The sequence below is a fragment of the Aphelocoma coerulescens genome, chromosome 15 (genome assembly GCF_041296385.1).
Source record: "Aphelocoma coerulescens isolate FSJ_1873_10779 chromosome 15, UR_Acoe_1.0, whole genome shotgun sequence".
Classification (NCBI taxonomy): domain Eukaryota; kingdom Metazoa; phylum Chordata; class Aves; order Passeriformes; family Corvidae; genus Aphelocoma; species Aphelocoma coerulescens.
The window spans coordinates 13,413,687-13,441,315 of NC_091029.1; the positions used below are offsets into that span (position 1 = coordinate 13,413,687).

The window sequence follows — 27,629 nt, forward strand, 5'->3', positions numbered from 1 at the left end:
TCCCAGCCTGGCTCCAGAGCAGAGGGAGCCCTTGGAGCATCTCTGTGGCCTCCTCTGGACTGGCTCCAGCAGCTCCAGGTCCTTCCTCTGTTGGTACCTCGGATCTGGAGGTAGCTCTGCAGGTGGGGTCTCACCAGAGCGGGGCAGAGGGGCAGAATTCCTGGTGCAGATTCCCTGCCATTTGCAACAATCCCCAGCAGGTGTTGCAGCAGGTGCTGTTACTTCTAATGCGTAGCCACGGGGTGATAAAAGGGACAGGGAGCTTTTTCCATATGTGTTTCCTCACCAGGAACAAACTGCAAAGCCCTGTTCCTGCATTACAGCAATTTCCTGCCATTAATAGAGGCAGGCACCACGCTGGCAGTGGTCATCCCTCTGATCCCTCTGGAATACAGAGCGAGACGGAGAATCCGGCGGGAGCACAGAGCAGGTCAGGAGGTTCCCCCCGCAGGGAAAGCTCCTCCTGGTGCTGCCACTGCCTTTACTCTGCTGCTCAAGAATTTGGGCAAGCCCAAACCAGCTACTTAGAGCTCCCACAGGATCAGAGAGGAGGTGATTGCCTTTATCTGGCACCTGAAGGGCACTGAGGGAGGCAAAGAGCTGTCGCCAAGTCCATAAGGAATGAATTGTTCTCCAAGCCCTGACGGCCTGAGACTCAGATCCACGTCTCACTTCTCATGCATCACCTACCAGTGACATCATAAAAACAGCCTGGGCTTCAAGGACTAAAAAGACACTGAAACAAGCTTTAAAGAACCAGGACTGGAGACTGGAAAGTTGAAAAATGTATCTATTTAACTGTTTATTTTGCCTTTTCTGCAGCACAGAGTTAGGTTAGGGATTGGACTTGATCTTTTAAGGATCTTTTCCAACCTAAATGATTCTACATCCATCCATTCCTTCCTTCCTCTCCTGCTCTTGGGAAGTCCTGCTTAGCTCCCAGTGTCAGGGGAAGACACAGCACAAGTCTGGGACCGTGGAAAAGAACAAGCCCAATGTTACACCCCCGTTCAGGAAGAGAAAAGTCGGAATCCTGCACCATTCATCAGAGCTGCCATTTACCTGAGGGACACGAGTCTCCCAAAACCAGCTTTCAAAACAGGGTCCCTCCATGTGCTGGCAATCCAGGGAAGTGTAACAGAGGGTGGAAGAGCCCAGCAAGGTGTTTTCACCTGGATATGGACATGCTGGTCACACCAGCCTCCTCCTGACCTTGGAAAACAACAGCCATGGAGTCTGTGCAGCACGGCCCTCATCCTAGGGCAGGGAGAGGGCAGGAGGAGCAGCTGCATGAGGGGACCCTGCCACCAAAACGGGGAGGGAAAGAAGCATTTCCCTTCCCACCAGGCACTGGCAGCCATGCCCAGAAGGCCAGGGCTCTTCAGGGAAGGCAGAGGACACAGCCCCATGTGTCTGGAAGTGGCAGCTCTGCCTCCAGGCAGATGCAGCTGGAGGGGTGGAGCAATCCCACAACATTCCCACTAAGAGGCTCTAACTCCACAGGAGCAGAGAGAAGAGCCACGCAGCTGCTCCCTGCACCAGGATTTCGGCACAAGGGCTTCGAGCTGAGGCTCTGCTGGTTTCACTAAGGATGGACATGGCAACACGAGAGAACACGGATGGGGAAGAGCTGCCCAAATTCCACACTGGGCTGGTGTAGCCATGCAGAAGAGCTCCAATGAGGACACCACTCCCTATGCACAAGTTAAACCCAGAATTAAGGAGCTGGTGCATCCCAGAATTCCAGTGACTTGTAAAAGAAGGAGCACCCCAAAGCTGGGCTTGATCCAGCTCTCACTGACTGAGTGTCCCAAAGCTGAGAGCACCTGATTATTTTCCATCACTGTTATTTTTAACAGCTTCCAAATATTCTTGCAGGGAACTCCAGGGAATAGGGATGTAAAGTTGCTTCTTCTCAACCCCTCCCTAATCTGCTCCTCTAAAGTTTCCAAAGGAGGGGGGGAGGAGCCCGCAGGTACAAATACAAGCCTTGGTGCTGGCATGTCTGTAACTCCCACATCGAACCTATTCCTGATGCTCTTCCCCTTCCCTAAGGCCAGGAAGGAACGCTGGCAGGTGTGAGCTGCAGGGATGGGGACACCTAATGGGGTTTGCAGGCACAATTAGGGAAGCAGAGGAAAAGAGCTGCCAGACAAGTCAGAGCAATGGTCATTTAGTCTGGCATTTCGGTGCCTGGCAGGAACCGGGACCAGATGCTTCAGAGGAAGGTGTGAAATCCTCTTAATGGACAATTATGGAATAATCTCCCTTTAAGTTAAGTTTTTTTCCAGCACATAAAAGTCCAGTTTATGCCCAAAGAATGAATTTACAGGTTCTGAAGAGTGTTTATCCCACCTAACAAGAATAAGGACATACTTAACCCTATTTTAAAGGTTATTGCTGAGCTGCTGCACTCCACACATGCTGGCAAAGTGGGGCTCTGACACGGCTGCTAAATTGGTTTAAAATTTGCTGCTTTAATTTCCCCAGCAGCTCCTTTGCTCTCATAGCAAGAGGTGGGTGGGAAAAAAAAAAAAGAGCATAGTGAAGTTCTGCTGGATGAGATGCAGGGATGAAAAGGGCAAGCACTGCTCAGGATTCCTGAGCAGCCACGAGACAGCTCAACCCCCTCTGTGGCTGGGATGGAGAAGGAGGCTCCTCCAGGCTACAGAGGAGGGCATGGAACTGGGAATTACAATACAGATCTCTTACTGTGTAGGAAGACTTGCTGGTGATCTCCAAGAGCTTCTGCTTCGCTCTGCGCTCTGACTCACGAGCCTCCTGCAGGTCCTGCTTGAGCTGATCAGCCTCCTTTGCCCTGCAAAGACCAAGAGCAAACAGCACATGTCAGACTGGAGCCAGGAGGAACGAGAGGATGGAGAAGCAGGATGCCAGCGTAGGTGTGGAACAGGCAGGGAGAGATGGAGAAGGGCTGTGCTCATCCGAGCAGAAGGGCTGACACCCAGCAGGCTCTCACACGGAAAGGAGTAATCAGCTGGAAGGAAAGAAGGCTGATCTTTTACTTGCTCACTGCCACATTCACCGTGGGACCTGGGCTCGGGTGTCAGGAGGGTGGAAACACCAGTTTTAACAAGGAGCAAAGTCTCTGTTCAAGGTTGACCTGGAACAGAACTCACGGCTGGAAAGGAGAACTGAGCAACTGCGAGATAAGTAGAGGAATAAGGAGGGAATAGGGAATGTAGATCTACCATCCAGAGGAAGAACAACCTCCAAGTGTTATCAATGTTAAATACTTTGGGGAATGCAGGGGAGGGATGGCAGAAAGCACCCAAAAGCAGAGCTGGTTTTTGGAGAGGGAAACCAGCTGGGCCCAAGGGCCATTTGCTGTTGGACACATGTGGGAAAGCTGAGGGAGGATAACTCAGAGGGATAACTTGAAGGGGGTGGGAAGCAATGCAGAGGCAGCTGCAAGGTTGTACCCTCTGACCTCCTCTCCGACTCCTCAGCCATTTTCAGTGCCAACATCTCTGCCTCCAGCACCTTCTGCTCCATCAGCCGCTTCTCCTCCTCGGTCCGGATGGCCGTGGCCTTGATGCGCTGCATCTCCTGCTCGGCCTCGGCCGCCTTCTGAGCCAGCAGCTTGGCCTCCTCCTCCGTGATCTGCGCCTTCTCCGCCAGCAAATCCGCCGTCTCTTCCGACCTCATCTGACAATTCCAGGACACGAAGCCATTAAGCACAGCCAATGTCTCCCCAAATGTGCCCACAGCCCCCGGAGCAGGGCCCCGAGCTGCTCGCTCCGACACGCTCCATAGAATCCCTCCCTTCCGTGAAAGCCTGCAGCCGTCTGCCGCCGAGGCCGGGATGTGCCCAGGCTCCGTCCCAAATCATCCTCTTTGTGCTCCTCCCAAGCAGCCCAGCAGGATGAAATAGCTCCATCCAGCCTGCTGCTCACTGGCCACTGGCAGCAGTTTGGGAGCAGTCTTAGGGCAGTCGTAGTGTGCTTCCAAAAACGCTTCCGCAGTGGAAAGAGTGAGGAGCAGCTGCAGGGCTGGGGAAACGGCCTCCCAGGGACCTACCAGAGCCTCGTTGGCCATCGTTGCCTCCTCCTTCAGCTGCATCAGCCTCCTCTCCAGCTCATCCCTGGTCCTCTCAGCCTCTTCTCTCATCTGCTTCTCTCGTGCCAGGCGCTGCCGTTCCATCTGGGAAAAAGGGATTGGGGAAAGTGAGGAGAAAAACACACATGAGGAAGGTTTTCCATGGATGAGAAAGAGCCAGAGTTGGGGTCAGAGCACTGCTGCCTCCTCTCTGCTTAGTGACAACGGGAACATCCCTGGACTGGGGTGACCTGATCAAAGAACAGAATCATGGAATCACTTAGGTTGGAAAAGACCTCCAAGATCATCAAGTCCGATTGTTCTCCCAGCACAGCCAAGGGCACCCCTAAACCGTGTCCCCAAGTGCCACATCCACACGTGTTTTTAACCCTTCCAGGGATGGTGATTCCACCACTGCCCTGGGCAACCTGTTTGAAGCTCCCTTGAAAAGTGCCATTCCGGAGGCAATTCCCATCCTCTGCTCAGGCTGTCACTCACAGCATGGCCACAGAAGCTGCCTGCAGGTGATGATGTCCCCAGACAGTGCCCTCCTAGGCTGAATCACAGGGCAGACCAGGACAAGTGGGTCTCAAGATCTCCAGTTTAACTCTCTGGAGTGTCTTACAGCAGGACTGGGTTTAAGGACAGTCCGAGGGCATCTCCCAAACACCACAGCATGTGGCAGGAGGCTGAAGGACAGAGATAGCTGCTCCTTTTGATCAGATATCCAACCCAGCATCCTGGAACCTTCACTTCCATTCGTTTAGAGGGAGGTCACACAGAGTGCAACCACCTCTGGCAATTCCTGGATACAAGAAACCCTCTCCATTTGCAGGGAACAGCAATGCTTCTCCAGGAGGGGAAGATCCAAGCCACCAGGATCTGGCAGCTCTTCCCAGAAGATGCTGGCAGGGTTGCTGTGCCCAGGGATGGCCCCTCCACTAGCCAAGAGCCCAAGGGAGCCATTGGGCTAATTAACACACTGAGTTTAATCCCTCTATCCCACAGGGATGGGGCATTATAAATATCCACGCTGCAGCCAGGACAGGAGACCTGCTGGGTTTAATAAGGGAAGGAAGTGAGACAAGACACATTTCTCTGCTCCTTGGACACCAGCTGTGCTCTGAAAGCGGGACGCCCACTGTTCCAACCGTTCTGCTTCCTTCTATTAAAGGTTCCCCTCATTAATTATCATTATGATCTGCATCCCGCTCAGGACTTCCATTAACAAGAATTCCTGATCTAAAAGGGCTTTCTGAAACCAGTTAACAACTGTGGATGCTGGGGAGGGAGGAGGGAGCAGGGCAGGAGCCTGACCTTTCCCACATAGTCCAAGTGCTCTGGATTTGGGAGCTCACATGAAGCCATAAGCTGCTGCTCCCTCCCAGTGCCCTCTCCTTCCCAGTGCCCTCACCTCTCCCAGCAGCCCAAAGAAGCACAGGATCTGGTGTTATCCAAACACACCAAAAACTCACAGACTGTAAAACCTACAGACTCATGGAATCGTTACGGTTGGAAAGGCCCTCTAAGATCAAGCCCAACCATTATCCCAGCACTGCTGCGTACACCAAAACACCACATCCACTTTTGAACTCTTCCAGGGATGGTGATCCCACCAGTTCCCTGGGGAGCCCATTCCAATGCCTGACCACCCATCCCTGAAGCCACCAGCACTTGGACACCGTGCCACTCCTTCCAAGGAACCTTCTGCTCCATAAGGTCATGGCTTAGTGAACACAGCGGTGCTGGGTTGATGGTTGGAGATCTCAGAGTGTTTTTCCAACCTTAATGTTCTATAGTGCCAACTCCTTCCTGACCAGAGGAATCCCTGTGGGAAGCACAAAGTCTCCCTTCCCCAGTGGAGCTTGTAGTGACTCGAGTCCTGTCTTCTCCTGCCACTCCATGAGCTCCAGGAGGGGGAACTGCCTCAGGAGGTGCCTGAAGGACAAGTCTCATCCTATCTCCAGCCAGGCTGAGCACCTCAACACCACATAAACACCAAGAAAGGTGCCTCATGGAGCAGCCATGCCCCATTTCCAGGCCACCTGAGCACCTCCACCCCACACAAACACCAAGAGAGGTGCCTCATGGAGCAGCCATGCCCCATTTCCAGGCCACCTGAGCACCTCCACCCCACACAAACACCAAGAGAGGTGCCTCATGGAGCAGCCATGCCCCATTTCCAGGCCACCTGAGCACCTCCACCCCACACAAACACCAAGAGAGGTGCCTCATGGAGCAGCCATGCCCCATTTCCAGGCCAGCTGGGCACCTCCACCCTACACAAGCACCTCTGTGGCCGCACTCAAACCCAGTAAGGCACCAGACTCGTGAGCACAAGCCCCTGCTGGGTGCAGTGACTGCTCTGGCTTCTCCTGCTCCTCTCTGGTGGCTTCCCTGCTAAAGGGCCATTTATATTCCGAGCACCAGTGCTCAGATTAGCTGTGTGGGTTTCAGTGAGTAGAAAAGGTCTACGAGCAGAAAACAATGATTCATACAATTCAATTTGCTGATCTCTGCTCGTGGGCTCCACGCCGCTGCCTCCGCCGTGCCGTGCCGGCCGCCCGGGCTGACCCGTGGCACGGAGAGAGGCCAGTGTGGAATTAGCATTCCAGGCTGCACAGCCCGGAATGGTGGCATGCATTCCATCAGCCCACAATTAGAAATGAGGTGAAGAGCTACGGCACAGCACAGCTCCCCCTCATGCACCAACTGTCCCAACACACATCTTGCCACTTGTAGACACCCAGGACAGCTCTTTCCTCCTGTCCTCTCAGTTTTGTTCCCAAATTGGGGGCTGGGCTCAGGCTGCTCTCAACCTGCAGAGCCAAGCTGAGATGACTGGAGAACTGGGAGCAGGCTACTGAAACATGTTCAGCTGGACCTTCCCTTAAAGCTGCTTTGACGCCGTTCCAGAGACCCGATCTTCCCAAGCCCATCTGCATTTCTGATTCTGGCTCACTGGTTTTGGGACATGTGGCTCACCTGCTTCCTGGCCTTCTCCTCCCTGGCCTGTGCTTTCATCTGTTGGACCTCCAACGAGTCTGCCTTCCTCCTCCTCATGAAGAGGTCGTGGTTGCCAATGCACAGCTGAAGAATCTGTTCCAGTCAGGGGTGAAGAGCGGAGAGAAACAGCTGTACACGTGATGGCGATGAGGTGGTTTGTATTCTTGACACACAAAAACACTAGAATTGCTTTGATTTGGTGCTTGTTAGTGCTTCCACCCACTGAGCTCCAGCCCTGCGAGCTCTCACAGCCGTACGAGGGGCAGGGAGCCAGGTCCCACACCAAACACCAGCTCCTGGGTATAGCAGCTCTCTGCAGAGACCAATTTTCTGTGCCTCCAGCACAGCCTGGGTGTTGTTTTACACCCACCCTAAAAAGGCAAGAGGCCAAATAATGAAATAAAAACTGCTACAGCTCTGCCCGGTTCCCTGGTTCTCACTGCCCCCTTTCTTTAGGCTCAAGATCAACTTGCACCTTCTCCCCAGTGTATGTCTAAGGCACTGAGATTGAAAAATAAATTAAAAGGAAAAAAAAAAGGAAAACCACTTTCCATTTGGACAAACAGAAGGCTTATCAAAAAACTTACTTGGGCATCTCCAGATACCTTTGCTGAAGGGATTTGAGCCTCAGTGTGGGTCTCTCTCTGGTAAGGACCAGGGAGGTGGCAATGCTAGAGGAGGGTTAGCACAAGGTGGGCACACAGAGGAGTGAAAAGATTTTTTTGGCAATAAAAGCAGGGTTCTAAATTTGGATTCTTTTCTAAAGGACTGATTTACATGCTCTTCTTCCATTTCATAAAATCACGATCAGAATCATGGAATGGTTTGGGTTGGAAGGGACCTTAAAGCTCATCCAGTGCCACCCCCTGCCACGGACAGGGACACCTTCCACCGTCAGGCTGCTCCAAGCCCCAATGTCCAACCTGGCCTTGGGCACTGCCAGGGATCCAGGGGCAGCCACAACCCAGGTCACAAATGGCATTTCCCAAGTCACAAATGACTGCTCTGGAGTCAGAGGAGCTTTCAGCACTATGAACCTGATGATGCAGGGAATGAGGAAGCCCCATTTCCTATGGCACGTGAAGCACAGCCAACAACCAGGACAGCAAAGGTCCCTGTGTGACCCAACAACAGATCCAAAGCCAGAACATCAGCTAAAGCTGGTCTCCAACATGGACAGCTCAATGCAGTCCATCCTTGTCCAAGCAGAGTGTCCTCAGAGGGGGAAAAGCCAGGACTCTGGTAAAGGTGTCCCCCAAAACAGGGAAAGCTACAACACAGGGCAGAATGGGAAAGATCCACAGGGGAAGAAAGAGGGACTGAGCAAAGCTGGGAGTTGTATTCACTAAGTGCTTCCACTATTTAGGTCAGCTGAAAGCCAAGAGCTCCAAAAGGCAGCAAAAAACAGGGAAGGGGGATAGGTTCTGTGGAGCAGCTTGTCTTGAGCCTCCCCCTTCCCTCCTTCAGCGAGCAGTAACTGCTACACCCCATCACAGCTCCACAGCAGCAGCTCCCTCTCAGAGGAAAAGCCCCAAAAGCTCGTTGTCTCACGCTCCCTGCAGAACCCACTGCTGCAGGCAGTAAAAAAAGACTGTCTGTGCACTTACCAGCTTATTCACACGCAGCTTTGATGAATTGAATTTAAAAACATCAATCTTTTTGTCCAATGGCTTAATCGTAAACTGAAAAGGAAAAAATAAAGAGGGAGAGAGTTATCAGAGAGTGGTGCATTTAATAAAAACGCAGCTATAAAATTCCTCCTGAAAGCTTTGGCTCAGAGCAGGTCAGCAGGGTCAGACACGCGGCTCAGAGCCGTCCCCGTGGCTCGGAGCCAAGCAAGAGGACTGGCATCAAAAGCAGCCAAGGAGACAACTGTTCCTCTAGTCAGGAAAACATTGGGGCCTCAGGTGCTGGTGTCCTCTGCAGAGAACCCTGCAGGGGTGGGGGTTCAGCTCAGCACCTCCCCAGGCAAGGTGCTGCTCTCCTGGGAGCTGCAGGGAACACAGCAACCACAGCAGGAACTCAGGATGCTTCCAAAGGGAGGAAGAACCAGCTCAGCTGCCTGATGGAACCACAGAATCATTAAGGTTGGAAAAGCCCTCCAAGATCATCAAATTCAAGTGTCAACCCAACACCACTGTGTTCACCCTCAAACCATGTCCTCATGTGCCACATCCACAAGTGTTTTGAACACTTTCCTTGGCAGCCTGGGCCAGGGTTTAGCAGCCCCTTAATGAAGAAATTTTCCCTAATATCCAACTTAAACCTTCCCAGGCACAACTTGAGGCTGTTTCTTCTCATCCTGTCACTTGTTAACTGGGAGAAGAGCCCAACTCCCATCTGGCTGCACTCTCCTGTCAGGGAGTTAAAAGGGCAGGAGAGCTGCATTAGGAACACAGCAAGGAGCTGCTGCCCTTCCAACACCTCCACTCAAAAGAGCTCCCCACAAGAATTTTCCATGCATTTTCTTCTCCAGAACTCAGCCGTTCCCTAAGACGTCCCCACAGTTCAAACTATTATTCCCTGTCTCTAACTTGTATTTACACTCCATGTGCCAGCCAACCCTCTCTACCCATGGCCCGGCTTCACCCTCTCCAAAGCTCTCCCACAGTGGCTCTCTTGAGAGGAGAGTGGTGGCACAAATCCCTCAAGAGTGGTAATGAAGCCCTGGGACGACGAGAAGCCTCTGCACTATCAAAAGGGTACTTGAAGAGATGGAGTGCTCTGCAAGATGGCATTTTTTAGGAGACATGCACATATTCCATCACTCCCCCACACGCTACAGAAATAACGGGCTGAGGAGCTGGAGCAGACAGAGTGTGTCCATTAGAGTGGGAGATCTGTCAATACCCGGCCCTGCCTGCAAAGGGCCCTGCCCTGGCACTGCCTCGCTCTGGCAGTTTAAGAGCCAATCTTTTAAGACTTTCACAAAAGCAGACGTGCATGAACGTCCCTGGATTGAGGCTCCAGCAGAGCCCCCAGCAGTCACTGAGAGCAGCAGCAGGAACGTGCTGGGAGAGGAGTTTCAGCTCCATGTGAACAGTCAATCTTTGTTAGGAGGGATAACCCCCAGTGTGGTGTTGGCAGAGCTGCTGTTCCCAGCTCTTGGCCCTGCTTGTATCAGGTCAGGCCTGCTCGTGGGCACCTGGTTACACAGATGATTGAGCTGATGGAAAGGATCCGTCTTTTCCCCCGGAGAGAGCTCTGCTACAGTCCTGTGGCAAGGCCTGCTTATGGAGGGGTCAGTCCCTGGATTCTGGGGAGCTCCCACTGCACTGTCACAGGCAGGGAAGCTTCGGAAGTCACTCAGTGCTGGGCTTTTTGCAGTCGTGAAGCTCTTTAAGGAGTAAAGCAAGTGGAGGCAATTCCAGCACGGATTTACTGCTTATAAAACTTCACAAGACATGCAATAAACGCAGCTGATGAGAAACCTTTAGCTGCTTCCCTGATCAATATCATGTTTAGATTAGAAAACCATTTTTAATTAAGAAGTTAATTCTCTTCCTTACCATGAAGGCAGCTGGTTTCTTTGAGCAGCTCTCTCAGACTTACAAAGGAGCTGCTCAGTCCCCCCTCCACAGCCAATTGCACTTCTGTTCTCAATTAGGTTGGGGGGCCAACAATCCCAAAGACCCATATTTAGACTGGATTTAATAAATCCAACAGCAGGCTTAAATTGCTCAACATCCCAAAAAGATTTCGGCTGCTATGCCAAGCCCAGCAGCCTGAAACCCAAGATGATGTAATGAGATGGCAAGAGCTCTTCTCCCCAGGAATACATCTCCCTGTATTCCATAATACAGAATATATCCACAGTAATAAATACTGTAATATATTCAGTAAAGAAGAGATTTTAACTTCTGAACTCTGGTATTTGGGCTAAGCACATCAACAGCAATTTGGGGTTTTTGAAAAGATTATTACATAGAAGGTTTGAAACCAAAGAGGAGAAGCAGCTCTGCAGTGACCCCTTGCACGCCCACTCCTGCAAGGTTTCAGGAAGGCTTGGAGTAAGGTTTCAGCTGGAGGAGTTGAGCTGCCCTTAGCTAAGCTGGTGAGAGCAAGCACAGCAGACAGAGAAGCCAAGAGAAATAATTTTAAATCCCAGTTGTGTTCTTACTGCTCTCAGGGAGGAGGTGAGACACATCCATACCTCTTTATCACTGTAGGAGATATTCCGGATCTCGTTCCATGGGAAGGAGATTTTAGGGGTCAACCTGTTGTCTGGGTCATAAATGTGAAGACCCAAGGCATCAACTCCAAGGAGCAGCTCTGTGCCTTTTTTATTCTGCATGAGGAAAGGAAAGAGCAGGAATCACTGGGAGGGTCAGACATGAACCACTGTCCCCTCCTCAGCCAGCCCCCAGCAGTGACCCAGCACTGGGTACCAGGAGCTGCTGCCTCCCCTCAGCACAGCTGGGGCTCCCCAAAATGCCACCTCCCAGCTCTCCTGGCTCTCCAGGAGATGGAGATGACATTGGCAGGAAAACAGGAGCCCCAACCCACCCAACTCACCCTGATGGCAAAGTAGTTCACGCCATACATCTCCAGGTCCTGGGCTATCTTCAGATACTCCATTTCAGCTTCATCTCTGTGGGGCAGGAACAGCATTTGGGAGGATCAGAGAGGGACATGGCTGCTCCTGCTGATCCTAAGCACTCACCAGGCTTTAAAGCCTGGACTGTCTCTATCACACAGGTCAATCCTGTCTTTGCTGGCAAGATCAATAAAGTCCAAGAGCAAATCCCACTCTGCAGTTGCCAGAATGTGAGTGGCTGCTGAGATGCAGCACTCCAGGCCTGGCTTTGTTCACCTCCCAATCCCTTCAGCATAAATAGGAAATCCCTGGCTGGGATGTCACTGTTTCAGATCCATGGCTTTAGGTTTATCCCCCAAGAGGAGCATTTTGCCACCTGAGGCAGCCATACACAGTTTGAATCCCTATTTCTTTTCCCAGCCCCAGAAGCCCCCTGATCCATGATGGAGGTGAGTCCTTACTTTGCATCATTCCTAAATTCTCTCAAGGGCCCTGACAGCAACCAGGGGACAGCAGGGCACATGCAGAGCCATCAGCAAAAGCTCTGAGCTCTTCCCAAGGCTGCTGCAGAGATGTGCTGGGATTAACCTGCTGGCAGAGCTCACCCAGAGCCTGCCCAAGCTCCCCAAAGGCTGGTGACTCCCCAGGGGAGGGGACTGGCCCTGCCCCAGCACAGCAGCACAGGCTCACCTCGCTCTGCCCCGGTGCTCCGCGTACCAGGCTGTTATCCTTTCCTCCCACATCTCTGGAGTCATCTGGTACAGGTTTATTACCTGGGACAGATGGGAGACACAGACCAGGTCACAGTGCTGCTCCTGGCTCAGCAAGAAAGCCAAACCCACCAAGACAGGTCCCAGCACCATGTCCAGCCTCAGGACAGCTTGGACACCGACTCCCCGGCTCCGCTGAGCGCCTTACCCGCTTGGGAAGCAATTCCTCCTGTGCCAGGAAGCCTCTCTTGTGGACGTTGGGATCGTAGTCGCCGTACTGGGAAGAAGCACAGACACGGTGCCCACCCCACGTTAACAACAAGGGCAAGTCAAACACTTCAGCCCCTCACACCCAGCCCTGAGAGACAGCAAACATGGCCTGCTCACCCCTCCACCCCATGAGCAGAGAACCTGCTGCTCTCTAAGCTGAATAACCTGGGTTTCTTTGTCATTTCATTGCCAAGAGAAACAAAGAGCTTCTTCTTATCATGCAGCAGAGGTGGGAGCAGAACAAAACTTCCCACCATCACAGAATCATTAAGGTTGGAAAAGGTCTCCAAGACCAAGTCCAGCCGGTGACTGAACACCCCTAAGGTCCTCAAGAGCTCAGTTTTGGACACTTCCAGGGATGGTGACTCTACCATTTCCCCCAGCTTCAGTTGATGACCATCACCAGTTGATGTCCACCATCAGTCCAGCTGGACTAGATGATGGTTGTCTATTCTATTCTCATTATCATGTCCTAATTAACACTTCCCCCAATGCAGGGCAAGATTCTATAGCTGAGAGGTCCTTGCAGTTCCACAGGTAGTGGAACAAGGAAACAAGCCATGGACAAAGACCTGTCCCCAAAAATTGATGGATAGCAGCAATCCAGGTTAGGCAGATGGCAGTTCCTCTGCCACTGCTCATCATCCTAATGAATAAATATCAAAAAAATTAGAGGAGTTCGACAGACTCCTCTCAGGCAGGTGGTGGCTCTTCTGTCAGAGGGTCTGTTGCTCAACTGGGTCATGGAATCCAATTCAGATTTGTTAAGTGCATCCACTAATTACTGGTATTTGTTTAGATTTACATCTCTTTGAGCAGCATATAAAGTGACTGAGAAAGAAAACCGCTTATTAACAGATTGAAGAGCCGCGTGTCCCTGCGGTGCATGTGAAAATGAATTTACCTCCTGCATGGCCTCAGAGGGCTGGAAAACGGCTCCTCCAACAACGCAGCAAGTTCAGGAGGAGAGGAACGAAGCACGTGAGGCAAGTACAAAGAGTGCTGTGACTTCCACTCACCTGGCAACCAGGACTTCTGCACTGACACAGGTGGCAGTCCCTGACTGCACAAGACATGGCACCCTTTGCTCAAGCCACTCATTCTGCAAGCAAGGCAGCCCTTCCCTTCCTGCTTTTCCAAGCAACCTCAGCTCAGGAAGTGCAAAATGGTGCCAATTTTTAAACCCAAGACCAAGAAGCACTCGGTGGTCATGTAACAAGTCAGGAGGCTTTTCCTCTCAGCCACCTTTTTGTGCCAGGACCATCGCATCGTGCACCAAAACCAGAGCTCAGCATCAGAAGTCTACACACATCCCACCTCTCGGCTTGGGAGACAACACGTGGGGATTAAAGACACAAATATTGATCTGGAGCCAATGCAGATGCGAAGGGAGCATGTAACAACAACCTACACTGACTCAGACTTCAATTAATAGAACAAAAGCAGCCCGGATTTCATCCAGGAGGGTGCTGAGCAGCAGTAACTCTGTCTTCCAAGGTCTTGGAGCTCCTCAGGATGCAGCACTTTGCAGGTACACGGCCCTTGAGCCCCCCCTCAAAGGAAGCAGCACTAAAAACGTGGCACTGTTGAAGGAAACAACTCCAATAACCTTGGACAGGCAGCAGGTAAATCATTTTTAGGTGATGAAAATAATAGCAAATAGGATTAACACGATTATTTTCTGTTGTGATCTTCCACGGAGATCCAAGACTAAGTATGGATTATGTGACTTTTCATGTGCTGAAAAATACTGCCGTGTCCCAGAGGAATATTTGTACTGAGAGGGGAGTCTGGATGAGAACATTAATTATTCACAAGTCAAAAATCAACAAATGGCTTAAGTATTGCAGAATTTGTTGGCTCAAATGATTTTGCAAACGTACTTTCTAAAGGCCTTTTCAATTAAATCATTACTTTCAAACTGTCATGGAATTTCAGCTCCTGTTAATTGAACTCTGTGATTAATATTCATGATTGGGCATGGAATTGCCTTTACCACAATCACACGCCTGGCTTAGATTGGATAAACACAGGCACGCTCAGCTCCAAATTAACACCAAGTATTGCTTGTTTTGGGGAAAAACAATAATAATTAAAGAGCTGTTTGCTGTGCTACGAGATCTGAAGTGCTGAGAGACTTGCAGCACGGCAGCGACCTGCATTTAAGGGGCAAAAAATAGAAGAACCTCCTGGATGCTCCCAATTTATTTTTTTTTCCTGTTGATCCCACGTCTTTCCCAGCTATTTAAAACCTGAACCACCTCCAACCTCTGAAAGCAGTGTGGGTGGTTTGAACAGGGCTGGAGGGGAAAGCACATAGTAATTCCCCAAATGAACACAACGAGAGGGAAATAAATAAGCTGTTATTTTTATGACCCCCCTGTTTCCTTTGCTGTCTCAGGTTGGTGTGGATGGACCAGCAGCACCTGGCTGTCAGTAAGTGGCTGTTGGATGCACACACGCTGCTGTGTCAGGCTATTATGCCCCTAATCATGCAAATCAGCACGTTATTAGTGAAATTACTGCGCTGACTGCCTGCTTTCTTGTCCAGGAAGGACATCATGATCCTATTTAACTGGAAGGAGATGACCTGCAACATCTTTCTTCCCAGTTCCCTACCAAAGATGTGCTTTCAGCTCTCGCTTTTGCTGGGAATGAAAGCGCAGGGGGAATCCCAGGCTGGAGGGGCAGCAAGGAAAGGGATGTCTGAAGAAAAGCCCATTAGTGAAGAGCAGAAAAGTCATCCCTCCTCCACCTTCTCCTGATCTCAGCACGGTCAGAACTGCTCTGACCCCATCTGACCTCCTCCCAACACCCCAGGATGTCCAAGGTGCCAAGAGGACAAAGGGGATGGCACAACCGACCCGCACCAAGTCACAGCCTGTTCCTGAACTCGTGAGCAGGAGCTGTCCTGGCCAAGAGGTAACAGAGCTCAATATTTACCCAACGTTTATTCATCTTGGCAGCAGGAAAAGTCATTCCCTACGTATCCTCAGCTCAGGTCAATGGAGAGAAAGCCAAGAAGTGTTTACTCATGCACTCTAATAAGAGTAATGAATGTTTCACACAAACAGAAACATTTCTAAAAGCAACTTTTCTTTTCCTAGCTCATCAGTCTCTTGAACAAAACATGGTTTCATCAATACTCTGACTATGGGGAGAAAACAGCAGTTTCTAGTAAATCCAAACACTTACCATCAAAGAACATGGTACCCAGGGTTCCATTATGAGGAAAATTATATGGCCATAGGGAAAAAACCATTCTGGATCAGGCCCTCTCTTCAGACAACAGGGCCAAGCCCCCTCTCCTGCACTGCCAGCAAAGGTGGCCCCACAGACCTGCTCCTCCTAAACCTCTCCACAGCCGTGCTCCTCAAGGACAGCTGGACTCGCCAGACCCAGGGTATGGCCACCTGCCTGCGCTCCTGTGAGCCAAAGCCTCCCAAAATCCCATCAGAGTCAGAACCAACGTGAGCTGCAGAGATAACGTGGCTGGGCTGTGCTCAGACTGCAGTTGCTCCTCACCCAAAGACAAGATCTTTGCACACATGAACTGGAGCTGAGCTCCTGGAGCTGTTAATGGAGCAGCAGCACGTGTTGTGCATACACAGGCAGCAATTATGTCCCCCACTGCAAGAATGTCCTGGCTTTTGAACCCTGGGCTGCTCCTTCCATCCCAGGAATCTCTGCCCTGGGCAAGCTGTCCAAGACTGCACACTCCAAACTGGAGAACAGTGTCCTCTGGAATAAATCCTCAGCAAAACACCCACTCTGGGCCCAGAGCAGAACCCAGCAGAGCAACAAGGGCAACTCAATGAGCGCCGACTTTTCCCTCTGTCTGGTGAGGCCAAGCAGCCAAGGTCAAACCCAAGATAAAGGGAGAAGCCAGGAAAAGCCCTTTCACAGTGCAATAAAATGGATGTGGCAAGCTCCAGCCCTGAAATAAAGTCATTCTCATGATGACAGGTACTCTGGAGGAGCAGTGGAGCTGGGGGTCTCACAGCTGGCTTGCCTCTGGCTACAGTGGCAAAAGCAGGGAGGAGATCCAAAAAACCTCAGGCTCAGGGAATTCACCTGCTCCAGCAGTAAGCCACACTCAAGCAGGTTCAGCAGCTCATGAGCTGAGCATTTGCTAAAGAGTCCTAGAAAGAGAAAGCAAAAAACCCATCCAATGTCTGGAGGTAGCCAGGAAGCAGCCATGTGGAGAAGGCAGCAGTGCTGGTGTAGCCCCCTCACTTCCCAAGCTTTCACAGCTTTCCCTGCCTTCCCTTTCCCCAGGAAGTGGCTCCACCACAAAGCACCTGGCTTCCCTAGAGCAACATCACTCCAGCAGACCCTTGGAGCATCCCTTGGTGCCTACCTTGGCTTGGACAGCATAAGAGGCCAGCAGGACAGAGGCTTCAGGAGGACAGAAGATCTTCTCATCCAAAATCTGCTTCTTCACCTGCACACAGAGCAGCAAAGGACAGATAACACACGTTTAGTGGAGCACAGCAGAGCATGACTGTCACAGCAGATGGCTGCAGTTTGTTTCAACTCGAGCTGTCAACCACACAGAGTTAACAATTTTCCTAACACTAATCACAGTCCAGGCCCAGGAAGTCTCTGGCGGCTCCGAAGGGCTCAGGCTTTCACAGACCACCTTTCTCAGACAGCTTGGTGAGAAGAGCTAAATTTATATGTGGAAAATGACAGCACCTCTATCCTGTTGCTAAAGGCAAGGGGGGGAAAAGCCTTGCATGTAAACACAGCGATAAAACCTCTTAAGGCATATGCTAGGGATTGATAGGACATCCAGCCACGCTGCTAAATAAAAGAGCAGCTTGCAGCCGAGCCTCTGAGCACTGCAAGCTTTGCTCTGGGACATTCAGGCCTCATTGTGAGTCAGTGCTCACCTGTGCTGGAGGCCAGTTCCTCGATCCCAGCACGGAGAGCTGCAGGTCACCTCCGTGGCAGAGCTTTTAGCAGCAGGCAGAGCCCTGTGCGAGCTCCCAGGAGAGCCAACGTGCAGGTCCCCGAAGCCACACGGGGCTTTACTTCCCTGGCTTCTGTGCATTAAAAAATTAAACCTGTCATGTTCGATATTTTTTGGGTTGGCACACTTAATTTTCCTGATTAAAGATAGGGGAAAAAAAAAAACCAGTAAAAAAACCGATTTCCTGGGAGGCTTAGATGGATTGTCAGAGATGCAGGAACATCAATTTGAATTTATAACGTGCTTTGAGTCCTCAAAGTTGGGTACAACATAATCACAGCAGATATTCTGCTGCATCAAGATAAAAAACAGGAGAGTTTACAAGCTTAGATGTGCTCCTGTCTCCCAAATGCATTCAGGAGCCCAGGCTCCTCTCAGCACAGAAATCCCAGCAGCAAAGTCATGGTCTGCATTTAGAAAATGCAGCTTGAATGGCTTTTCCTCTCTGATTTTCCTTCTCAAAGATGCCAACAGCATTTCTCCTCACCGTGGATAAAGCTCCTGGCAAATGAGGCATTTAGAAATAACCCTACAGGGACACCAGTGCACGAGACAAAGCTTGGAAATTAACAGCAATACTTTGCATTTAGAACACTTTTGGCTCTGGAGAAAAAAGATGGACTTTGGAAGAGTGAGGAGCATCAAGAGGCTGGTGAGCTCACTTGGAAAGGGCAGGACACCCTCCAGGCTGCAGAGGTATTCCCAAATTCAGGTTGCCTCAACTTTGGTGTAAGAAACTTAAGAATGAGTGACTTTTAAAAAATTTTTATCATTTATCTTCAAATTAACAGCCACAGAGCAGCTGAAACATCCCAGTGAATACCCAGGGGTCTGTCCAGGAGTTCTCTATTCCCTGTAGCTGTGCTTGACGCAACTCTTTAGAGGAAAAATGTGTCAGAAAATGGATTTTGTGGCGGAAAATTGATCATGTCTCTGAAAGAGAACTCCTGTGATAGCAGCTCCTTGTTACCAGCCATGCAGCACTGCCACATCATCAGCTGAACTGATTTCTCAGGACACAAAGTTTTGTAGAGTAATTTAAATACAAAAACCCAACCAAGACGTGTTCACCAGAGTTCCCAAATGCTTAGCTGAAGTGCAGGAGTTCCTGGGGCAGGTGGGACCGTGAGGTTGCCCCTTCTCCTCTGTTTTTCCATCAGAGAGCTGAGCTGCTGGGATTTTCTTCCACTCCAGTTACCTGGAGGCTGCTTTGTGAGGAGGTGAACTTTGCTGTACAGCCTGGGAACGGGCTGGCTGCACTCTGCTCTCCAGGATGAAACTCCCTACTCCACACAACGATGCCATCACGTCCAAAGGCAGCTGCCACCCCTCAGCACAGCTCATCCCATACCCTGCAGAGGGACACGAACCCTTGGCTGACAGATTCATGTCCCGGAGCCACCACCTATGGATATTATGGATCACTTCATCATTCCTGACTGCCAGTTCAGAGGTCTGCCAGTCTGGGCAGACTGCTTCCTCCACAAAAACCATCCTTCACCTATTTTAGGAAGTTTTTGTTGCTGAAGACACATCCCTTTGGAGAGATATGAACATAAGGATGTGGAGCACACTCTGCCGACCAACTCTCTGACCCTGGAACCTTCTGCTCATCCTGGCTCCCTCTCCCTCAGGTTGGATAACACCATATTGACTCCTACCTGCAGGAAGAACAAGTGCTGGGTGATTTCCTGGACCAGTTCCTCCTCTGCGTTCTCAGGATAAAATTTGGCCAGGAAGTGAAAGGTTTTGGGCTCCTCTGTGGGGACATCATGATCCAGGACCTGTGGGATACAAAAGCCATTTGGTTTCTTCCAGACAAGACCTAGCTCCCTTCTGTTCAGATCAGCACATCTTTTGTCAGACACTTTTAGACATCTAGAGCAGACCTAAATAGTTCAGACACTGTAGTTAAAAAAAGAAAACAAACATTTCTGACACTCCTAATGATGCAAGGGAACAAAAAAAGGCAGAAACAAACAGCATGAGAAATGAGACAGTGAAGGTTGATCCTGATCTGCCGTGTGCTCGTTGCCTCTCCTGGTCCTTGCGGAGCGAGGCTGGATCCTGCTGCGCCACCACCCGACCTTCTCCTTGTTCCCCTGCACTGGATTTATTTTAGTGGTGTTTTTCACCACCTTTCCCTTGTACTGCCCAGTTAAATGGTGGTTTAAAATCTCAGCAGGAGAGGTGAGACACCCAAACCTCCCTCAGTGTCCGTGACCATCTGGTTGTAGCGTTACATCCTTTGGATGCGAACAGAGCCACATCTGACACCTCCAAAACCCACCCCCACATATTTGGGAGGTATTTCCTCCCTTATCCCCATCTCCTTTTCACTCTGGTTTTCCTCCTCCCAAGCTCTCTGTATTTCTCAACAACCAAACAAGAGGCAACTCCACTTTTCTGCGGATGGTTTTGTGTTCAGGGGCACAAAAGAGAGAGTTTTAGGTTTCATTTGCTTTGCAGTCACCCCAAAGTGCAGCACCCCAGCATGGCTGTCTCCCAAAATATCTCCAGGGGATTCGGTGTGCACAGATGCTGGGATGGGGCGTCTCTGCCAGCTTTTTCTGGTCTGACACCCCCAGATGCCATGGGGATGGGATTTAAGTACATCTATCCCAGTTCACCCCCCACACAACCTCGGGCATTCAGAAAGGACATTCTCCTTTGTCATCCCACAAAACCTTGCAAGAGAAATATCCCTGTCCACGGCAAGGAGTTGGAATGAGATGAGCTTTAGGGTCCCATTCAACCCAAACCATTCTGGGATTTTGTGAACTTTGGTTCCAACCTTCTTGTCCATTTTGAGCCAAGCCACCGTGTCCTTGATCGTGTACTGGAGCCCAAAGAACCAGGTCTCCCGGAGTCCCAGTGTCCTGCACACCAGATCAAACAGGTCCTTCCCTTTCCACTTCACCTGCCAGAGAGCAAACAGGAAGCAGAGTTGTAAAGATGGATTTCAGAACTTCTCTCTGTTCAACCAAATGCACTCTTTTCACCTCACAAGGTCAACTTTAACCCCCCTGCGCAGGCATCTGGTACAGACACAAAAACATCCCAAGGAGGCACACGTTACCTCCTTCCATCTGATCTCATCTGCAGATCACCAGCTCCTCCCTCAGTAGGAAACGGAGATGTGATTTCCCCCCTTTTCCAAAAAATGACACTGCAAAGCTCTGGTTTCTTGCCCTGGGAACCTAAGGGTTCATTTAGGCTCTTGTTGAGCTCACGTTTAGGTTCCTGATGTGTTTAGGTTCCTGCCTGTTGCCAGCAGAGAATAAAATCCCTTTGAGCTGCCCCTTGGTGGCTTTAACGTGTCTCCCTAAAGGCCCAAGAAGCTCTGCACAAGCACCACCATCAACACCAGGGGCTCAGAGAGAGCAGCCACAAAGTCAGCAGTGCCACAATCCACGCACGGAGCGTGTGCATCCAGAGCCTCTGACCCTGCACGGATAGAAGGGAAAGAGAGCTCAAAAATCCCCAGCATTACCACTGAAGTCAGCGGTTCTCTGGGAGCACATTTTGATAGAGTCAAACTGCATTTTCTGCTGAAAATGTTGGTGACAAAAGCAGCTCAGGAGCAGAGAAAATGGGTCCTGCTCAAGGACCGTGTCCTTCGAGCAATCCTGCAGCTGCATCCATGATGCTCCTGAAGTTTGCTCATAAAAGCAGGAGATGTTGGGAGGCAGAGAGGTGAAGAGGGACATAAACCACATGAATCTAATATGCCAAAGCCACTTTGGTCTTCCATCTGCAGGCTGAAAACAATTGCTGGACCGAGACATACGGCCATTACTCCAAAGCCCTTGGGCAAACAGATCTCGAGCACTCTCTTGTCACTACAACTCAATCCCGGAGCCACCTGGACACATCAATATTAATGCCGGGGCCGCTCCCGCTGTCACCCACTGCCGCCTTGTGGGCGCAGCCAGGCCCAGCTCATCGCCAAGCTCTGCCTTTCAGTAATGACTCTGTCACTGCTCTCCCCCATCCCAGAGAGCACAGACACACACGCTGACAGTCCCGGAATAGGACAAAGCTGATGCCACCCTCCCGAAAAACACCACCTCCAGACTGCTCGCCGCGATTCGGATCGGGCGCTGTCAACACTTTGGGGTCAAAACGCCAGGAGGAGCAAGTTTGGCAGTGCTGTAATTATAACCCCCCTAATTTCACACATTTCACTACCCTCCAGCCCCCGGGATGGGCTCCAGCTCGGCACAGGATGGCTCAGACTGCAGAAGATCTTTTCCTGACTATGATTTTAAGTGGGAGGTTAATTCGAGGGCTCAGACAAAACAGAGTGAAGCCCATTAAAAGAGCTATTTGGTACCATTTTTGCAGGCACATAAAAGCAGGCTGCCAGCAAAAGGCTATTTCTTCACTAAACTGCTTTGTATAAAGCATTATGGGCTGTTTTTCCTTCTCTAAGACCGTATTTCAGTCTCAGCACAGCAGTGCCTGCACCAAACCTTCCCAGGACAGGCTCCTGCCTGCTGCTCACGCAGTGCCACCTCCTGGGATATCGCTCCACATCCCATGGGATCAGTGCATTTAACCTGGAATTTCCACTGCCTGTGACCCCTCACCAAACCACCTCAGGTACCCAAACTATGCCCAAGAGCTGACAGGACCCAAAGGTTTCCTCTCAAAACACAAACCACCAGATGTTTGGAAGAGCGGCAGTGAGGATTAAAGCAGGAGCTTTGTGTGTTTTCCACTTCTGCATTTTTAACCTGGTTATGGGAATTTGGAATGGTTTGGGTGGGAAGGGACCTTAAAGATCATTCAGTTCCACCCCTGCCAGTGGCAGGGACACCTTCCACCAAGCCCCATCCACCTGGCCTTGGACACTTCCAGGGATCCAGGGGCAGCCACAGCTTCTCTGGGGATCTCATGCCAGGGTCTCACAGCTGGATTTCTTCCTTACACCTAATCTAAATCTCTCCCCTTTTAGTTTAAAACAATTCCCCCTTCTCCTATCATTATCTACCCGCACTAAAAACTCTCCCTCTTTTTTTACAAGTTCCCCTTTAAGGGGCTGTATTTTAAGTGAGGCTTCTGCTGCTGCATTTTACACCAGCGCTTTGTCACCACACGTTTCTGTGGAGGCAGGAATAGACATTTAACATTCCTGCACAATGCTCAAGACTCCAGCCGTAACAGAGCACAGATCCTCCCCAACTGCGCTGAATTACCTTCATTAAATATATCGATGATCAGCAGCCACCTTTATTCCAACAGACATGATTTCCCTCCACACCTCGGTACTTACAATAACAATCTGCATTCAAGTGGCATCTTTTGACAGCTGAACTCCAACTGCTTTACAGAGATCCAGGACCTCAGCCCTCCTCACCCATACTTTACAGGCTTTGTATCATTAACTGCCACATTTTGTGGTTGTAAACTACTAAAAAAAAAGCCCCACAAGGGCATGAGGGAATGGAGTGAGCTGCTGTCCAGGGAGCCTGGTGGACAGCCAGGACAGGCTGGCCATTCCCATCCATCCTGTGCCTGTCATGCTGTTCCCTGCACGGCACTCAAGTGACACCTGAAGCACAAAGATGATTTTACAAGCCATTCTGAGCTCCTGCAAGCAAAACTAAAAAGCCCAGAGCAGAAAAAAACCTTCTCAGCCGTACGCTGGGGTGGCTGGCACAATGCTGTACCAAAGCTCCATCTCCCAGCAAAAAGCTACATCATGATAACCTCAATGTGACCGTCAGGACGGAGCGGGATGCGTCACTCCAGCATCCTCCCTGTGCTGCAGACATCACCTCTGACATTTGCAGCTCCTTTCCCATTAGCAGGATCACAGCACGGGGGGCTGCAGGGATTCAGGAGTCGCCAAAGGGACACGGGAATGAGGTGCTTTATGAACAGGCTGTTACTCCACCGAGCTGCTTGTGTTCTTTACTAAACACAGAGCTGTTACAATCTATCAGCAAAGCATTTTAAATTAACAGCACTAAACACTTAAAGCTCTGCAGCCAATGGCTACAACAGAGTATTTCCAGTCCCGATTATTGGCATCATCTTTTTCTCCGGCAGAGATGGCGCATTTGGCATCTATTAACAGGGTTTGCATTATTTATTAACCCGCACTGGGAGTCATTTCCAACTTGCAGCCAACTGCGCGATTTATTTCGGAGCATAACCTCTCTGTCAAGTTTCACAACTGCTCCTCAGCTCCCAAGTCGATAAAGTAGCTCCAAAAATGAGCAGAAGGGTTGTCTGGTCCCCTCATCAGGGGGTGACAAGGAGGGAGGGCAAGCTAGGGAATGGAGCTGTCAAGAGGTTTAGGCTGGAGAGCAGGGAAAGGTTCTTCCCCCAGAGGCTGCTGGGCACTGCCCAGGCTCCCCAGGGAATGGGCACGGCCCCGAGGCTGCCAGAGCTCCAGGAGCGTTTGGCCAGCGCTGCCAGGGATGCCCAGGGTGGGGCTGATGGGGTGTCTGGGTAGGGCTAGAAGCGGGACTCGATGATCCTTGCAGGTCCCTTCCAACTCAGGATATTCCATGATTCTATAAAATGGGCAGCAAGGGACAAGGGGGTGCAACCATCCTGCATGGAGAGGGTTGAGCAAGGGGTCTACACAGAAAAGAGATTCCCAAAACATTGTCAGGCTGATGCTTTCCTTCCAACAATGTCAAATGTGGTAAAGGGGAAGCAAGAGGGATGGGTTTAATTTCATATTTAGGTTCCTCACACAAGAGGCTCTCCTGGGACAACAGGGAGCTGCCCAAACTCCAGGGGACAGAACCTGGCTCTGCTCAGGGGGAGCAGATGAAGATCTCACCTTCTCCTCATCACAAACACAAACCCCCAGAGCTTCAGCTCTTCCAGGGATCAGGCTGGGCAATAATGGCACAAACAAGTGAGCAGAGGACACCAAAGCTTAGCTGCCTCCCAGGGAAGCCCGTGGCAGCGGTCCCTGCACACCTCACCCGCGGGATGAGGTTAACACTCGACCTTGCAGAAATGACTCACATTTACAGAGTATTTCACTGCACCAATTTACCTGCAAATAACACAGAAAACGGCTTTATGCTTTGCAGATAATTTTATTAGGTGTTAGCTCTGTGCTAGGGATGAGAAGAGAGGCAAGAGCCCCTGCTGTGACACGACAGCCAAAGGATTGCTGGGAAAAGGGGACCGAGCCCCAGGAAAAAGTGCTCAGCTTCCACAGAGTGAAGTTATTCCTGTTTAGAATCGAATTTTAACGAGAGAACACGACACCTCTTCACTGAAACAGGGGTGGCGATGGCAGAAAGGAGAGAGCTGGGCCTGAGCAGAGCATCCCTCCACCAACCACCCGGGAATGAGGAAATGGATACAGGCTGTAGCTATTCCAAAACCCCGTCCCACAGGAGATGCCCACAACAGTCTACAACTGAAATGGAGATGATTTTGAGACTGCAGACCACGCTTATTTCTCCTTCTGGACCTGAATGATAACCAGAGTGCCACAGACAACCATTTATTTAGATTTAAAGCCCATTTGGAGCAAACAGGGAATCAAAAATGTAATATTCGTCCATTTTTTTTTTTTTTAAATAAAGTGATGTCAAATATTTTCAATTGCCACTTACTGAGTCACAAGGCAGGGCTGTAAAAGTTATTTTTATTTACTAATGCTACACGACAACTTGATAATGAGCTTTTAATTAAAACCTATTTCTGTTAACCACCGAGGAGGCCAAAAACGCGCCCAGGCGTGAGGATGCAGATGGTGCAGCCAAGCACGTTCCGTGGTGTCTGCCCGAGACAGAGACGGAGCGGGAACACGGAGAACAGGCAGCTGTGACCAGACAGAGCCAGGGAGAGGCAGGGGACAACAACTGGTGACAACGTGCCCTCTGCCCCCCTCAGGTGAGACCCCACCTGCAGAGCTGCCTCCAGCTCCAGGGGCCCAGCACAGCAAGGACCTGGAGCTGCTGGAGCCAGTCCAGAGGAGGCCACGGAGATGCTCCAAGGGCTCCCTCTGCTCTGGAGCCAGGCTGGGAGAGCTGAGGGGGTTCACCTAGTCCACAGAGACCTCAGGTGCCTTCCTAAGCTGGAGAGGGACTTGAGACAAGGGATGGAGGGACAGGACAAGAGGGAATGGCTTCCCACTGCCAGAGGGCAGGGCTGGATGGGATACTGGGAAGGAATTGTTCCCTGTAAGCACAGATTGAGGCTGTGGCTGCCCCTGGATCCCTGGAAGTGTCCAAGGCCAGGCTGGATGGGGCTTGCAGCAACCTGGGATAGTTGAAGGTGTCCCTGCCTATGGCAGAAGATGGAACTGGATGATCTTTAAGGCCCCTTCCAATCCAAACCATTCCATGGTTCCATGTTCCAAAGCCTCACCTCGCCCTGTAAGTTGGGCCCACAGAGGTGAAGAGTTACGGGGTCACACAGCAGCTCAGTGCAGAGCAAGAAGCTCCAAGAGGATGAAAGGAGGATTTTGATCCTGCAGGGAGCTCTGTGAAGGATGCAGAGAGCTGTAACATCAGCCAGAGCTGTCTGTGTGCTGCACTTACACACCTGCAGTCCAACACTGCTCCCTGCCCAGGGAAGCGACAGCCCCAAGCCCTTCCTCCATGCAGGAGCTGATTGCTGATGGACACGGGGTGTTTCAGCACCAGCCTGACCTGCTCTGATGAACCCTTACCCACTGCTGAGCTCCGAACACAGACAGCTCACCCAGGCAGGAGAGGGGCAGCCAGCAGTTCACCTCGGAGTGAAGCCAGGTTAAATGCCTCTCTTCCCATTACAAGGGCTGTGCGATTCCCTACCAGTGCTCCAAGTAAGGAGATTATTCCCAGGACTGCTTCCCTGTTCAAGTACCTTTAATTTCAAAAACCACCTACTCGAAAGACACTGCCTGTACAAAGAAAAAAAAAAAAAGGAGGTATTAAAGAGCATCAAAAGTGGAGTCTACACACCAAAAGAGAAAGATTTACTGTCCCAAATGCCCTCCCTCCTTCCCCTCAGCATCAACACATCTCTGGATTAATTAACAGAGTCTGGGGATTGACAGCAGTTTTGAATAGTCTTTGGAGAGAAGTAACAGAAGTTTCCAACTGGCTTAGAAGAGGCTGTGAGGGGAACAGAGGATGCAGAGAATTTTTCAGGTGCAGGATGAGGCAGCAAAGCCAAAGAGGATCCACATCCATAAGTTACGAGCACAGATTAAGGGAATGAACTGCATCAAGCAAGACACCTCCAAAACATTAACTCCCAAACATCACTGGTGTGAACCAGAAATTCTGAGGTGTTGGGGCATAAACCCCTCCAAGACATGAGTGAGGAAACAGCCCTTACCTGCTGTGTCTCAGATTTAAAGAGAGCAGCACGTGCTCCTGAGTGCTGGCACAGGATCAGGACACACGGGCACATGGAGGAACCAAACACTGACTTGACAGCTGGTATCCCAACAATTTATTGAGGATCATGTTGTAGCTGAGGGGGATTATTTCTCTCAGCTTTTTAAAACAGCTGCTCCTGCACACAGACTGGTCTCTTCCTGTCAAGTCTGTGCCCGCTCACAGAAGCTTTGCAGCATCAAGAGGTCACTGCCCTTACCAGCACCACGAGCTGCTGCCTGAAACTGGGAATGTATGGATTTTTATAAATGCCCTTCCAAGTATCCTGCAATGCAGAAAGAAGCTGAGGGCACTCCGCTCCCTGATTTCCTCCTCCTGCTTTTTTATTTTGGTGCAGTGACTGGACAGAGCTCAAAACTCAGCTCGGATTTACTGCACCAGCTCTTCCTCAAAAACTCATTTCCACCCAGATTTCCACCACCAAATCCTCAGTTGTTCCTGTTCCAGAGGATGAGCTTTGCAGCTCAGCTACACAACTCCCTGTGTCTGGTGACAAAGGGACAGCACTCGGCCGCACGTGCCCGAAATCAAGACTCTTCTACTTACAAGGGCTTTACATCCAACCTCATCCAACTGGCTCTGCACCGAGTGGGGCACTGGGCTAAAATAAAGATCCCTTCCAACCAGGATTATCCTCTGGACAGAGAGGAACAGCTTAAGCATTGAAGCAATAATGGAATGCATGTTTAGACCAGCAAATACAT

At 50.7% G+C, this 27,629-nt stretch overlaps 1 protein-coding gene across 5 annotated transcripts in view; it reads right to left on the reverse strand.

The window, feature by feature from the left end:
- Nucleotides 1-27,629, reverse strand: part of NF2 (NF2, moesin-ezrin-radixin like (MERLIN) tumor suppressor) — a 47,358-nt gene that overhangs the window by 15,584 nt on the left and 4,145 nt on the right. For 4 of the 5 annotated variants that reach the window (XM_069030591.1, XM_069030593.1, XM_069030590.1 and 1 more), the window contains exons 2-13: nucleotides 20,349-20,474; nucleotides 19,216-19,338; nucleotides 16,940-17,023; nucleotides 12,518-12,586; nucleotides 12,290-12,372; nucleotides 11,578-11,653; nucleotides 11,216-11,350; nucleotides 8,670-8,744; nucleotides 7,042-7,155; nucleotides 4,039-4,161; nucleotides 3,449-3,666; nucleotides 2,713-2,818 (exon numbers count right to left, since the gene is read on the reverse strand). In XM_069030591.1, the coding sequence (XP_068886692.1) occupies nucleotides 2,713-2,818; nucleotides 3,449-3,666; nucleotides 4,039-4,161; nucleotides 7,042-7,155; nucleotides 8,670-8,744; nucleotides 11,216-11,350; nucleotides 11,578-11,653; nucleotides 12,290-12,372; nucleotides 12,518-12,586; nucleotides 16,940-17,023; nucleotides 19,216-19,338; nucleotides 20,349-20,474 (1,332 nt within the window). Of the gene's footprint in view, nucleotides 1-2,712; nucleotides 2,819-3,448; nucleotides 3,667-4,038; nucleotides 4,162-7,041; nucleotides 7,156-8,669; nucleotides 8,745-11,215; nucleotides 11,351-11,577; nucleotides 11,654-12,289; nucleotides 12,373-12,517; nucleotides 12,587-16,939; nucleotides 17,024-19,215; nucleotides 19,339-20,348; nucleotides 20,475-26,242; nucleotides 26,370-27,629 lie in introns of those variants that run through there. The other variant, XM_069030594.1, reaches the window with a different exon arrangement.